Source organism: Aedes aegypti, chromosome 3 (genome assembly GCF_002204515.2).
Source record: "Aedes aegypti strain LVP_AGWG chromosome 3, AaegL5.0 Primary Assembly, whole genome shotgun sequence".
NCBI lineage: Eukaryota > Metazoa > Arthropoda > Insecta > Diptera > Culicidae > Aedes > Aedes aegypti.
Window position 1 is genome coordinate 116,675,370 of NC_035109.1, and position 14,338 is coordinate 116,689,707.

General features: G+C 36.7%; 1 protein-coding gene across 16 annotated transcripts in view; it reads right to left on the minus strand.

The window, feature by feature from the left end:
- The window catches only part of LOC5564339 (voltage-dependent calcium channel type A subunit alpha-1), a 481,779-nt gene that overhangs the window by 99,709 nt on the left and 367,732 nt on the right, over positions 1 to 14,338 (minus strand). For 15 of the 16 annotated variants that reach the window (XR_002502607.1, XM_021854669.1, XM_021854670.1 and 12 more), the window contains 2 exons: positions 7,798 to 7,980; positions 6,064 to 6,155 (listed from right to left, as the gene is read on the minus strand). Coding sequence is in view for 15 of the 16 variants with exons in the window: in XM_021854669.1 (XP_021710361.1) it covers positions 6,064 to 6,155; positions 7,798 to 7,980 (275 nt within the window). In the remaining variant the exon portion in view is untranslated. Of the gene's footprint in view, positions 1 to 6,063; positions 6,156 to 6,997; positions 7,090 to 7,797; positions 7,981 to 14,338 lie in introns of all 16 variants that reach the window. The other variant, XM_021854667.1, reaches the window with a different exon arrangement.

The following is a 14,338-nucleotide window of genomic DNA, read 5'->3' on the forward strand; positions in this document are numbered from 1 at the left end:
CAAAAATCCTGCAGAAGCTTCTAGCTATCGTCCAATCAGTTTGCTTTCCTCCATCAGTAAACTTTTTGAAAGGGTTATTTTGAACAGAATGATGACCCACATCAACGAAAATTCAATTTTTGCCAATGAACAGTTCGGATTCCGCCATGGACATTCGACCACTCATCAACTTTTACGTGTAACAAATTTGATCCGTTCCAACAAATCTGAAGGCTATTCTACTGGTCTTGCTCTTCTAGACATAGAAAAAGCATTCGACAGTGTTTGGCATGAAGGTTTGATTGTAAAATTAAAAAACTTTAATTTTCCAACATACATTGTTAGAATAATTCAAAGTTATCTGTCAAATCGTACACTTCAGGTTAATTATCAGAACTCCAGATCTGAAAGACTTCCTGTAAGAGCTGGTGTTCCTCAAGGAAGCATTTTGGGACCAATATTATACAATATTTTCACATCTGACTTACCTGAGCTACCCCAGGGATGTCAAAAATCTTTGTTTGCGGATGACACAGGCCTTTCCGCCAAAGGACGAAGTCTGCGTGTTATCTGTAGTCGATTGCAAAAAAGTTTGGATATTTTTTCTTCATACTTGCAAAAATGGAAGATTTCTCCTAATGCTTCCAAAACTCAACTAATAATATTCCCACATAAACCAAAAGCTCTTTATTTGAAACCTTCAAGTAGACATGTTGTCACGATGAGAGGGGTTCCAATAAATTGGTCAGATGAAGTTAAGTATCTAGGGCTCATGCTAGATAAGAATTTAACTTTCAAAAATCACATTGAGGGCATTCAAGCCAAATGTAATAAATATGTAAAATGTCTCTATCCCCTTATTAATAGAAAATAAAAACTTTGTCTTAAGAACAAGCTGTTGATATTCAAACAAATTTTCAGGCCAGCCATGTTGTATGCTGTACCAATATGGACTAGCTGTTGTAATACCAGGAAGAAAGCTCTGCAGAGAATTCAAAATAAAATTTTGAAAATGATTCTGAGGCTTCCTCCCTGGTATAGTACCAATGAGTTACATAGAATATCCAATGTTGAAACATTGGAACAAATGTCAAACACAATCATTAATAATTTCAGGCAAAAATCGTTACAATCTTCTATTGCCACGATTAATGCGTTATATGTTTAGGTTAAGTTAGGTTAAGTATATTAAAAACGTTTTTTTTTTCTCTTATAAGCAGGTGAAATCAACTCACCTGTAAAAAAACTGAACTGCTACGGCAAATGAAATGTAATATGTTGTTAACAAAATGTTAATTAAATCTTAAATTTGTTTTACCAAATTAGGATGATAGTGTTGTCAAATAACACAGAACACCTAGAATGTAATGTTTGGACTGATACTAATAACGAAATTAAAAAAAAAAAAAAAAAAAAAAAAAAAAAAAAAAAAAAAAAAAAAAAAAAAAAAAAAAAAAAGGTATCTCTGTTTTGTGGTGAGCTATCTGCAGTTTGACTCCGCTCATCCGGTCATCGATTGCGTCAATTATTTCCATCATCGATATCACCACTTCTTCCAGCATCTCGCTCATCATCGTTTGTGACACATCATCAAGACTCCGTCGCTGGTTAGCCGTAAACCACGATTCATAATTAAAAACAAGTATTTATCGAGCAACGGACTCATGTTCCGTAACCGGTCGTTTGAGAACGTCGCGACCCATTGGAAGCCCACACAATAGAAACTTCAGCCAGCGCAGTTGCTGGCTAGTGTAGTGTGCTATTTCCATACATAAAAAACAATGCGCTCTCGGGCTAGGCATTGGATATATATAGAAAGTGTTGTGTTTGGATGGGCATATAATTCTTCCGAAAGAGGTGCACTTTGCGAAAGAGGACCACGTGATTATTGAGCTGAAATCAAATTCAGGTTAACTTCTGCGTTCATGGGACCTCTCAAGGCGTAGTGGTAACGCGCCCTAACTAGAGATCAGGGAGTCGTGAGTTCGATTCTCACTGAGAAGAAGTGTAACTTTTTCGCAAAACTTCACATCAATTTGTCCATTTAATCCAATTGCAAAATATATGTAATGTTTAGCTTTCGGTAGTTGTTAAACTTACTAAAGGATTTCTTGATTTAAAAATTCGTAGAAAGAATTCAATAAGGAATTCCTCCAGATACTTCTTCAGGGACTCCTGGAGAAATTTCTTCAGGGATTTATCCAAAGTATTCTGCAGAAATTACACCAGGTACATTGGTAGGACAAGAGTGACCATCAGAGATTTCTTTTGAATTTCTTTCAGATATGACACCAGGAATACATCCGTAAATTTTACCAAGAATTACCCAAAAAAATCCTCCAGCATTTCTGTCAGTGCTTCCTTCTGAAATTTCGGAAGAGAATCCTTCAAAGATTCCTTCAGCGAATTTTGCAGTGAATTCTTCAGGAAATTCTCGAGAGATGCCAAACGAAAATCTTTCATGAACTATCTTGAGGTTTTTCTCCTACAAGAATACTTCCTGACAATTATAAGAGAATTCCTCCAGAAAATATTCCAGGAATTCCTTTCTCAATTATTTTAGAAGTTTTACCAGAAGATTCTTAGGGATTATTTCTGAAATTCCACATATATGTAATCCAGGGATTCTTCCAGAAAATATTCCAGATTTATCCAGAGTTTTCTGCAAAAATTGCGCTAGAAATTCCTAATGAATTTATCATCAGAGATTTATCAAAAAGTCCGTCCATAATATTCCAATTCTCCTCCAAATCATCCTCCAGATTTGCATTATTTTTACAGTTCTTTACAGTTCTTTAGAAATTACTTCAGAAATTCCTCCAGAGATTAACATTAAAAATTAATCCAGTAAATTCTTTATAAATTAACCACAGAGGTTCTTCATAAATGACTATGAAGCTGAAGCTATTTTTTTAAAGAACTCCCCAGATTTATTGACATATCCTCCAGAAACTCTTTCTCGAATTTGTTTTAAAATTCCTCTGGGAATGTATCTAAGTATCCTTATAGACATTCCTTTAAGAATATTTCCAAAAAATCCTACAGGGAGGATTCGGAAATTGCTCTGAGGATTCTTCTATAAGTTCTATAACTAATTCTCACTGAAATGCTTTCAAGATTTTTTCTGATATTCATACACAAGATACCTCTGAAAATCCTACAGAGAGTCCATAAAGTAATCCACAGATTTTACAGAAATTTCTCAAGGAATTCCTTCAGCAATACATCCAGTAATATCAATTAATACATCCAGTAATATCTATAGAACATCTTTAACGAATTCCATCAGGATGTTTCCGTGAAATACTCTATTTACTTCAGGAACTTCTGTAGGAATTGCTGCCAGGTTTTTTTTATAAGAACTCCACCAGTGATTCCACTAGGAATCCGTCCAGAAATATTTCCAGAAGGTGCTTCAGAAACTACTCTATGTATTCCTCCAGAGATTGCTCCTGAATTTTTAAAGCTTTACTCTTGAAATTACTTTCAAGCTTCCACCAGAAATTTTCTGGGATTTTGCCAGAAGTTTTTTTTATGATTCCTTCAGTATTCTTTCAGAGATTCAGTCAGTAGCTTTTTTTAGATTTTTAAACAATTTTCCTTAACAAATTTCCTTGATAAATCATTTAGAAATTTTTCAAAAATATCTACAGGAATTCACATGTAACATTAGTAACTGAACAAAAGTTTATTAAACTGAAATAAGCTAAGAGTCATTTGTTCAGCTCACAATGGTCAAAATTTTTCATTGTGTCATATTTCCGTTTTTTTCCAGTTAAATAGCCGGGTATTCATACAGAAATTTTTCCAGCGATGACTCCGAAAATATTCTAGAGATTCTTCCTACAATTCCTTTGAAGGTACACCAAGATTTTTAGATTTTTGTGAACAATTTCTCCAGGTATACCACCGTCAGGTATTCCCCTGGAAATTCGTCAAGAGATTTCAGAGTCCTCCCAGAATATTTGCAAATATTTCTCCTGGAGTTTCAAGAGTATTTTTTTTCCAGAAATACCTTCAGGATTTGGGAATTCTCCAAAAGATTTATGCAGAAATTACTTCAGAGATTCTTCCAGTGATTCCTAATGTTTTTTTCAGCATAGAATCCTCCAATTATTTCTCCACAAGTTTCTGCTGACTTTTTTCATGGAATCAGAAAGAAAATCTTTAATATATTTTCCCAGATGTTTGCAAAATTATGTTCCAGTAGTGTTTGCATAATTTTGTTTATGATTTTTTCAGGTATTTCTTTAGAAACATCTTAAGCAACTCCCCAATGGATTCCCCAATCTTAAGCAACTTCCCAATACCAATACAAAAAACGTTACGATGGGCTGGGTGGACACAAATTTAAGCGTTATGAAATATATAAACAAGCCTTTATTAAAACCTAGAGCATTTTTTAAAGAAATCCTTGGAGTAATTTCTGGAAAAAGTGGAATTCCGGAAATATCCCTGGAGAATTTTCTGTAAAATTATTTGAAGAAATCTTTGTTGAAAAGTCCGAAGGATTCCCTAGAGGAACTCCTGCAGGAATTAATGGAAGTTCCCTTGAGGACACGTTTGGATGGATTCCTGGAGAAAGGTCTGCAATGATTTCTGAATAAATTTGTTGAGTAATTTCAGAAAGAATTTCTGATAGATTCCTGTCGAAATTCTTGGATGAAGAAGCCTTATATTTGAGGAATTTTTGGAGGACGCCATGATGGAAGAACTGGAAGATATTGTTACATAATAGGATTGAATTCTTGGATATCTGATGGAATTCTTAGAGAAACTTCTGGACCAAATTTTTGAATACTCGGAGTAATATCAGCAAATATTCCTGAAAAAAGAAAATCCGGATGGGAATCCATGAAAGATTTTCTTGAGGAATTTCTGAACTTACACGTTGAGAAATTTAAAGATTTCTTGGAAAATATCGCAGAATTTCTGGAAGATAATCCAGATGAATGTCTGAAAAATGTATGGAAGATTTTTTGTAGAAATCAAAAATATTCTGAGTTATATCTTAAAAAATACTTTGTAGAGATCTTTGAGGGAGTTTCTGAGAGAATATCTGCAAAATTTCTGGATGAATTTTATGCAGGAATGCTTGAAGAAACACTTGGAAAAAATTGACGAGAAGTTTCTGACGAACTGCTTGGAGAAATTCCTGGAGTAATTTCTAGATAAATTGTTGGAAAAATCTGGGAAGGAGTTTTTGGGGAACTCTTGAAGATATTATATTACGAGTCCTCTCGAGGTGTAAGGGTAATGTGACCTAGTGAATCTAGTCGTGAGTTCAATTATCACCGGAGAAGACGTGTAATTTTTTCGCAAATTTCACATCAATTTGTCCATTTAATCCATTTTCAAAGTATATGTAATGCTTAGTTTTTCGGTAGTTGTTAAAACTTCCACTCAGCTGGTTAGTCGGAAACCAAGAATCATAATTAAAAAGTATAAATAACCCATCAAATCAATTTTCATGATTTTTAGTGCCAATTCAATGCTTATCAAGAAAAAAAAAGACTTCCTTAGCCTAGTGGTAACGCCCGTGGCTACAAAGCAAAGCCATGCTTAAAGTATATAGATTCAGTTTCTGATCGATCCAGGATCATAATGAAAATTTTTTGAACTTCCTTGAGAATAAACTATGGAAGTGCCTGCCACACAACATGTGAAAGTGACAAATTTGGCAAATATGATGAAAAAGAAACTATGTTCTACCATTTCATCCAATCCAATAACCATAGCGAATCCTAACTATTACTATAGAATCAAGAATCCTCAAACTCTGCATTTAAACACACAAAACAAAAATCTTTTTATATCGAGCATAGTTTAACAAACAAATGAAAGACTCATTTGTCGTTGACATATCGACATTCAGATTGGAAATCAAGATTGTCATTCAGACTGAGAGGAATCGTAATCACACAGTTCTAGAGATTTTTCGATTGATAGAGCGAGGTGATTATTGGAAGGCGAACGATTCGACTAATTTTGATAGCGAGACATAGATAGAGTGTGGATGGAGTACATTTTTTTTTCTTTCAGTTTAGGAATTCTTGTAATGTTAGCAAATGAGTGTTGACCTACCTGAACAGTAGCATCAGTCCTTGCACAAAGGAACGGAAGTTGTTGTGTCTAGTGATAGCTGATTCAGGCTCTAGTTCAATATTTCCAAACACCTATGGCGATCGTACAACATATACATTTACAGAGGCGAGTTTATAGGGGAAATTATGGTTTTATTTTGGTTTTCGGTGGTTTTGAATACGTTTTCTTTTTTTCGCGCGTTTTTTTGTGCGAAGTGCGACTCAAAGGAGCGATATCTATTTTATACAAATGGGCTTCAGGATAAGTAACTCATATGCAAATCAGAACTTAGATTATTATACCAAGAAATAATAATTCAAAAAATACAACTGGCATTTGCTTACTGTATATTACGTTTTGTTCAAGGGTCACTAACTACCTATCTAGTTCTATTTGCTAGACCGATCTAGATGTCCTTCGACCTAAAATGTTTCTGTTCAGTTAAAACTTACTTTTTTAATGGAACTTATTTACAACATGCCGAGGAATAAAATTGCAACTTTGCTATCGAAGTTACGGAACATAATTACTCATTTTTATTGACCGACTTAAAATTTCATCATCAACCAAACCGGGAATTTCCAACCAAGTTGGAAACAAGTTACTTGTTTCTACACACTGACGAGCAGAACTCCGCAATCTAAACGGTGTTCGAGGTACTTAACGGACAGACATATCACATACACGTACACATTTAAGTACAAACTAGAATGGGTTAATTTAGTATGTTTGTAAAGCAACAAAGGTTCATACTGTGGGATTTTTACAAGTTTTTAATTGAAGACTGTCAATTCAACTGGACTGAGAAGGAATACTGTATTTGTGGAGTGGCAGGTAACTGTAGACTGGGCTTGCGCTTGGGATAGTGGTTTCTACGAGTTTTGAGTGGGCTATATATTACGGGCAGGAAATAAAAACCATAGTATATCATTACCGAAAAAGCAGCAGTAGCGCTCCGAAAAAGGTTTGAAAATTATTATGACGATTTAAGGCGGTGTCTGGATCGAACTTCATGTTGCCGAAAACCTTTTGGGATTTTGTTTGGTTATTGGTCAGATTTGGTTTTGGTTTGGTTTGAATGGTACAAATGGATACAAAAAGAAATTGGAAAAGTTAAATTTATCTATTCTAGTGGAAAGAGAAAACGTAATGTAAAATATTGTAATGTTATTGAAAATGTGAAATCCTCTAAATTCGAACTCAACTTTGCTTCGGACTATTTAAATCGAACATTTGAAACGTAACCATTACAGTGAATGAAAAAACTTTGGATATCTCAACCAGAAACGAAAGATGGCTGTTGATGAAGGATTGAAAATATTTGAAATATCCAAAAACTCTGTAAGTTGATAAATAAAACTCAGCGTTTGCCATGCTCAAAACTGATGATCGATTTTTGTTTAACTTGAGTAGCTAATGTAAAGCATTGAAACCGAATGAGCTTTTAAGGAAATCGATAATCAATGTTCACTCTTCAGCTGATCTATTTTTGTTTCTATTCTATGTGACCCTTAGTATCCTGCTCAATTTTTAAAAATTTGAAAAAAAAATCATAATACTTGAAAACCAATTTGATAAAATGATACTTAAATTTAGAAAAAAATATTTAACTGATATGTAAAACAAAATGTTACTGATAATCATCGCTTGACATAATTTCTAAATTTCTTCAAGTTCGCCGCGCGCTGTGAAAGAGGAAACAAGTTTGAATTGACTAAAGATAATGGAAAATACCTGCATGCCAATAATTGCGTAGATAAAAAATAGCATGGCAATCAGCAAACAGACATATGGCAGTGCTTTGAATGATTGAACAAATGTCCAAAGTAATATTCGTATTGTATAACCTTGTCGGAGTAGTTTGATTAATCGTGCAGCACGAAACAGTCTTAAAAATCCAACGTTGAATGAGTTTTCCTATGGGATAAAGAAAATGTATTTATAAGATTATAACTGTTATTGTGATTTGAGCTGTTGGTGAAATCATGTTGGTTGATAAGCTTTAATATGTTTGTATGAAATCTGATACGAAACGAGATGGTTTTTTTGTTAGAGAAAAATTGAAAATTGCTCTATAGTAATTTCCATATGAACCTACATCGTCTTTGAGCCACCTCTAAATCACCACCTAGGGTAACATAGATCAAAATTACCCTCATCGTAAAAGTGTCCAATCAACATTTTTCGTTGAAATATTTCAACGGATATATTTCATATTCATCATATTTTAAAAATTGGGTTTTTCTTTGCGAAATTTGAGTTTTGTTCAAGTTTTTATCATATTTCCAACTTTTCTGATTATTGATACTATCGAAAATTTATGCCACATATGATTCTTGATATAAGCAAGGAAAATTATTTATTTTCTATGCTATCGCTATAAGCAATTCTGATATTGAAATTTTCATGAGTGGAAATCAGCAAAATTGACATAGTACTCCAAGTATACAGATTTTTTTTAGGAATTTTCCTACCTTCTGGCGTATTCCACAGTTAAAGCCATTTTCAATTTTAAAAAATTTCAAATAGGTTAAGAGTAAGTAGCGGGTTTTCAACGTTACCAACCCTGTTTTACCCGAGAGATCAATGTTGCTCCAAATCAGCAAGAACAAAAAATCCCTCGTAACTTTTATGAAAAATGAGTTCTTCTACAAAGTTGTTCAGTAGCTCGAGGGATACCATTATTTAAATTATGAGGTTCAGAATTCTGCCACCAGGCGGTGCTAGTGAGCATGAAACATTTGTTTTCCGGATATCTTCCGGATCAAACTTTTTAAGTAAGTCAAGGACTATTATTATTAGAGTATGAAATTCTAAATTTTGACAGCGGCAGCGCGGCACTAGTGAGTATGAATCTTTTGTTTAACGGATAACTCATGATTCTGGTCACTTAGAAACATGGGTTCTTCGGCAAAGTTGTTCTGTACTTCAAAGTTTGTCATTGATTAGGGCATGACGTTTGAAATTTTGACATTAGACTAGTGAGCTAGGAACTTAAGTTTCGCAGATTTCTCTGCATCTAATTATCTTAGAAAGATGGCGTGTTCCAGTTGATCAGGAGTAATCTTTATTTGAGCCATGAGTCTCAAAATTTAGCCAGAAGGGGATGCTAGTAAACATGAAAAATTTACTTCACCGATATCTTAGAAAATTTAGAAATGACGTATAGGGGACCCCAGACAACCAGAAGTCGCATAAAAGTTCATGTAATAACTCGTTTATTCATACAAACTTCATCGAATTCGGAAAACACGGTAGACAAAATTAGGATTAATGAATTCCCTCGCATAAAACGCTTTTTTCTGAGTTAAATTGTACATTATGTTTTGTCCCGTACACTCGTACAAAGTAAATCGAATCAATCCGTTGCTGCTATCGAATCAACATTTGTTATCATAAGTTAAACATAAGATCACAGATTAGTTCGGTAGAAAATTTATACACTCGCATTGTATGCCATTATTCATTACATAATATATGCACGTACATCGCCTCCACTTTTGTACGTAGAAAGCATTTTCGCAATACATTATACATGAAGTTTTGGACATGTAAGCCTCTTATAACGCCAAAGGGGATTTCGTTATATGTAAATTTTGGTTATCTGAGAAAGTTCATATGTAAATAAAAGAGTGTTTTCGATGCAGAAGATTAATGTTTTTCCACTAGGTGACGCTAGTGAGCCAAGTTGTTATTAGTCGCCGGATTTGACAGACTATCAGTGACGGTGACGAAAAATAAAAAGTTTTCGTCACTACCCCAGCTCAGCGCAACCAACGACGCTCAACTACCAGCAACCTCGCGACGAAAAATCTTTGCCGTTTCTCTTTGTCTGTGTTTTCGTTGAACACGTTCAGCACTCGCATAGAAAAGATGAGCGCGCTTCCGGAGTTAAACAAAAAACAAAGCAGCTAATCATAAGCCTTAATTATTTCCAAATCCCCGACGGTCACAAGGTGCTTACCTTCACCGAATGGTGTGCCCTGATCAGTGTTTGATTTTGATCCGAATAAGCCGATCGAACCATATTCGGAGAGTGTAACAGTTCGCGAACCATAACAGTTGTTGGCACATTGCATTCGGAGAGCCCTATGCATGTAAACATTCACTCTCTCGTTTGGTACGTGGCACAAGAGCCTTCAAGAGCAGCAACTCTCACAGACTGCAACAGTATCTAGCCATTCGGGTGATTTATGTTTTGCATAAAATTGGTAATAACATTCATATTTTCTGGTAATGCAGCCTTAAGGTGAAAGTTCATTGAGCACGTAAACATAATGTTGCCACCCACTCGAGCCAACCGCTAAAGCACCCTCTCGAGCCACCAAACAAGGCGGAGCACAATGTTATGTTCGTCGGCCAAAAATAAATCATCAAGTTCCATGTATACCTCCACCCACAGAATTATGTAGGCAGTATTACTAGCACACGTTTCATACAAAAGTATTATAGTCGATACGAATTCATCAACAACTTCAAAAGAGCCCAAAATCACAGTTTATTTCATTTGGTAGTGAAAACATGTTTTTTGACCAAAATTATAAGCATTTTTTCACACCATGCGTGCTGCCGTTATACGCATAATTGTTCCATGTTGCTTTTTGTGCATTTAGATTTTTTTCATAAAAACAGTCTGTTTTTACGCATAGTTTTGGAAAACACTTACCAAAAATTGACTTTGTTCGGAAACTCAATGAAAAGCATAACTGTCCCACTACTGTATTTCTACGCATAACTGTCTTAATTTGCAATGTATCAAATTTGATTTTGCAAACTAAGTCCAAAGAAATGTCAAATCGTGTGAAGATTGCTGAGGCCTTTGCTCATCAATTCGCCAAGATGTCGGCGAACAGCGAAAAGCGCTTCCTGCGGGCCAAGTTGATAGCCGAAGCGGAGTTTAACCACTCTGACGAAAGCCGTCGTAGTCTTGAATTAGACTATAACAGAGATTTCGACTTGAACGAGCTCCAATGTGCCGTCAAGTCACGTCACTATAAAGGCTCCGGGTCCTGACGATATGTGTCATTCCTGCGGAGTGGAAGGAAGGATTAGTTATTCCTATCCCCAAACCAGGGAAGGATAAGACGCTAACAGAGGGATATAGACCAATCACGTTGCTGAGTTGCATCGGTAAGACAATAGAACGCTTGTCAACGGAGTTAGAGAGACATAAACGGATCCACCCACAACAACACGCATTTCAGTGCGGGTACGGCTCGGAGACGTTCTTCTCAGAGCTCGATCATTAATTGGACAAAGCCTCGTCGGACGATTTGCACGTAGATGCAATCTCCTTCGATTTGTCCGAGGTCTACGGTATGACATGAAGCAATGAAGAGATGGAAACTTTATACGGAATCGAACGTTCAAGGTTTGGAACGCAGGCGCAATCTCATCCACGAAGACGTTAGAGAATGGCATCCCGCAAGGGTCCGTCATCTTAGTGACGCTGTTCCTCATTACGATGAACAGCATTTTTGAACGTATACCCAAAGGAGTGCAGTTTATTGTATATGCCGATGATATTACCCAGGTCGTGTTTGGTAAATACGCGAGGCGAGTTAGGCATGAAGTGCAAGAAGCTGTGGAATCGGTGGTCCGATGGGCAGATAGCGTAGGCTTTATGATTTCCTTCGTCTATGCATGTTTGCATCACCACCGACCGAGTCTCCCCGTCGTTAGCATCGGCTGGGCGTGACATTATCTATTACAAACTTACGTTTTTTGAGCACGCTAAGGCAGTTAAAGAGTCCTTCAACGCCAAGTTGAACACTCTGCGGATCCATCCGGAGCCTCTCGCTGCACTTTGACTAAGGTTGCTAGAGTGTTGATTGTCCCAAGCATGCTATATGGTTCGGAACTCTTTAGCAGAGGGGACTCGTCAGTCCTCGAAATTCTAACCCCTCAGTACTTCCTCCAGTCTCCTGAGGCCACAGGATTAGCTCAGGCGCGATTAAATCTTCGCCGGTGGTTTCACTGATGGTGAAGTGCGGAAGGTTGCCATTGCTCCACGTGGTGACTTAGGACCAGGCGACCAAAGCCTTACCGACCTTGTGGTTCAAAGGGCCTTTTCCTGGTGGCACAGGCTAACGGATACCGACTTACTCACTTTGTGCACAAGGCCTCGATTGTGGCAAAGGGCCTGGGATGAGTCGGCTCCGAAAGTCGACTGGAGTGTGAAGGAGCGGTGCGGCGCCAAAGCCAATCCTAATGTAGCCATAGCTGTATATGGAGAAGTTGCGGCCCAGTATAGCCGAAGACCCTTCATGTTCACGAGGTGTGTCTGGAAGTGCCGTAAACCACTGCGGCCGATTACCCGGTCAATGTGGTATCTTCTCAGCTATTTTTGGAGGTGGTGCTCCAATAACGAGGTCGATAGAGGGGACAATGCTATGGCACGCGAGATGTCACAATCGACAAGGTATTATACATGGCAATACTTATTTGGAGGCTGTGCTTCAATTAAGAGGTGGTTAAGAGGTCGTCAGCTATGGCGCGTGAGATCCCGACCAGAACCACATAACAAAATTATAACACATTCCTATCAGGAGCTGTTAAAAGCAACAGATGTTGATAAAATTTTGTTATCAAGATGGCTTTGTTCTCAACTTGTTATATTATTGGTAACACATTTATAACAACATTTGTTATATTTTTGACATCCCTTTTTCAAGTTTGTTGCAAATAACACCCGATGTCATAAACAGTGACATAGTTTGCAATAATTTTGTTATTTTGTAACATCCATGCAACACATTCTGTAATAATTTTGATATAATTGTAACAGGGTTTGTTATATTTTAGTTTAATTTGGTGCAAATTTTGTTCGAATTTTTGTTATTTTAACTACTAACGGTACATGTTTTATAACAACCGGTGATATAAAAAAATCATATCAGGGGAACACATTCTGTTATAAACTTGTTTCTTCCGTCTAGTCGGGATGCTATACTCGACATGTATTCTACACGGCAATACCTTACTTGGAGGAGGTGGTCCAAGATAGCGGTACGTAGGGGGGTCGATGCCACAGCTAGTCAAGATGCTGTGCACAACAAGGTGGTGTAGATGGCAATGCCTAGCTAAGAGGTTGACTCTCCTAACATTTGAAGTTAAACTTGAAAGAAAATGACAATTGGGTTATGTCATAAGTTCAAAGCTCTACGGGCTATTCCACTAGTAGAAAATAACTGACTTGCTTGTCTCGTCGGTCTTTCGGAAGTGAAAACCCAGCTTGCCAGTTCAGTAGATTGTCGAAAACATGATGTATTACATATAAAAATAGTAAGAATATAATAAAAAAAAGAGATTTTAAAAGGTCAAGAGGCTTAAGAGGTAAAAGAGGTATAGATGAGAGGATGCGTGGGACGTCAGTATATCTCGCCATCTGCCAGATCACCGCGCCATAAGAGCCTATCTACTCTCGGTATGTTAACCAATTTAAGATTAAAGTGACATTAATACAGTCGACTCTCCACATCTCGATGTTCTACATCTCGATATCTCTCCTTATGTCGATGATTTTTTCGGTCCGTTCATTCTGCACACATTTTCACTCTCCATATCTCGATATCCTCCTTATCTCGATATCTCCATATCTCGATGTGATTTTTGTTCCCAATTTTCTCTCCGTATGTCGATATGCCCATTATCAAAGGTTACTAGACTAGATTTTAGAGATTCAAAACAATTTGCGAAGACGAAATGACGTCTGTTTGTTTTCAATTTTCCTGGTAACGGAGTGATTTTCAAACTAGTATTCGTTAAAAAATGTTCTATGTCTCGATCTCTCCCTATCTCGATGGTCCCTTCGATATCGAGATGTGGAGAGGCGACTGTAGAATGACGCACCAACTTTCCAGCTCATCAGGTTTTTGAGATATCTGTTGAATGGATGATATGACCATTATTCCCAATCTCTTCGAAGCACAAACTAAAAGAGAACACACGTTTAGTATTCCGGAGCGTCCTTATGTGTGATATACCATGCAAAGTAAGAAGAAATCATCTCAGGAGCAGATTTTTAAGCATGAATTAAAATGTGTTGGTCACACCTGATGTGTTGGCCATGAAGAGCTCGATTCTGAAGGAATCTCACACATTTTAGAGAAACTTCGTTTGTTTTTTGTTGAACTTGCTCATACATTGAAGTTGTCGTAAATAGAGTGAGAGCTATTCAGTTATGCAAATATATTATTATACTAACCTTTCAAAAAAAAAAATTGCTTATCAACCAACATGATTATAATAATTGAACAGCCATCATGTTTCACAC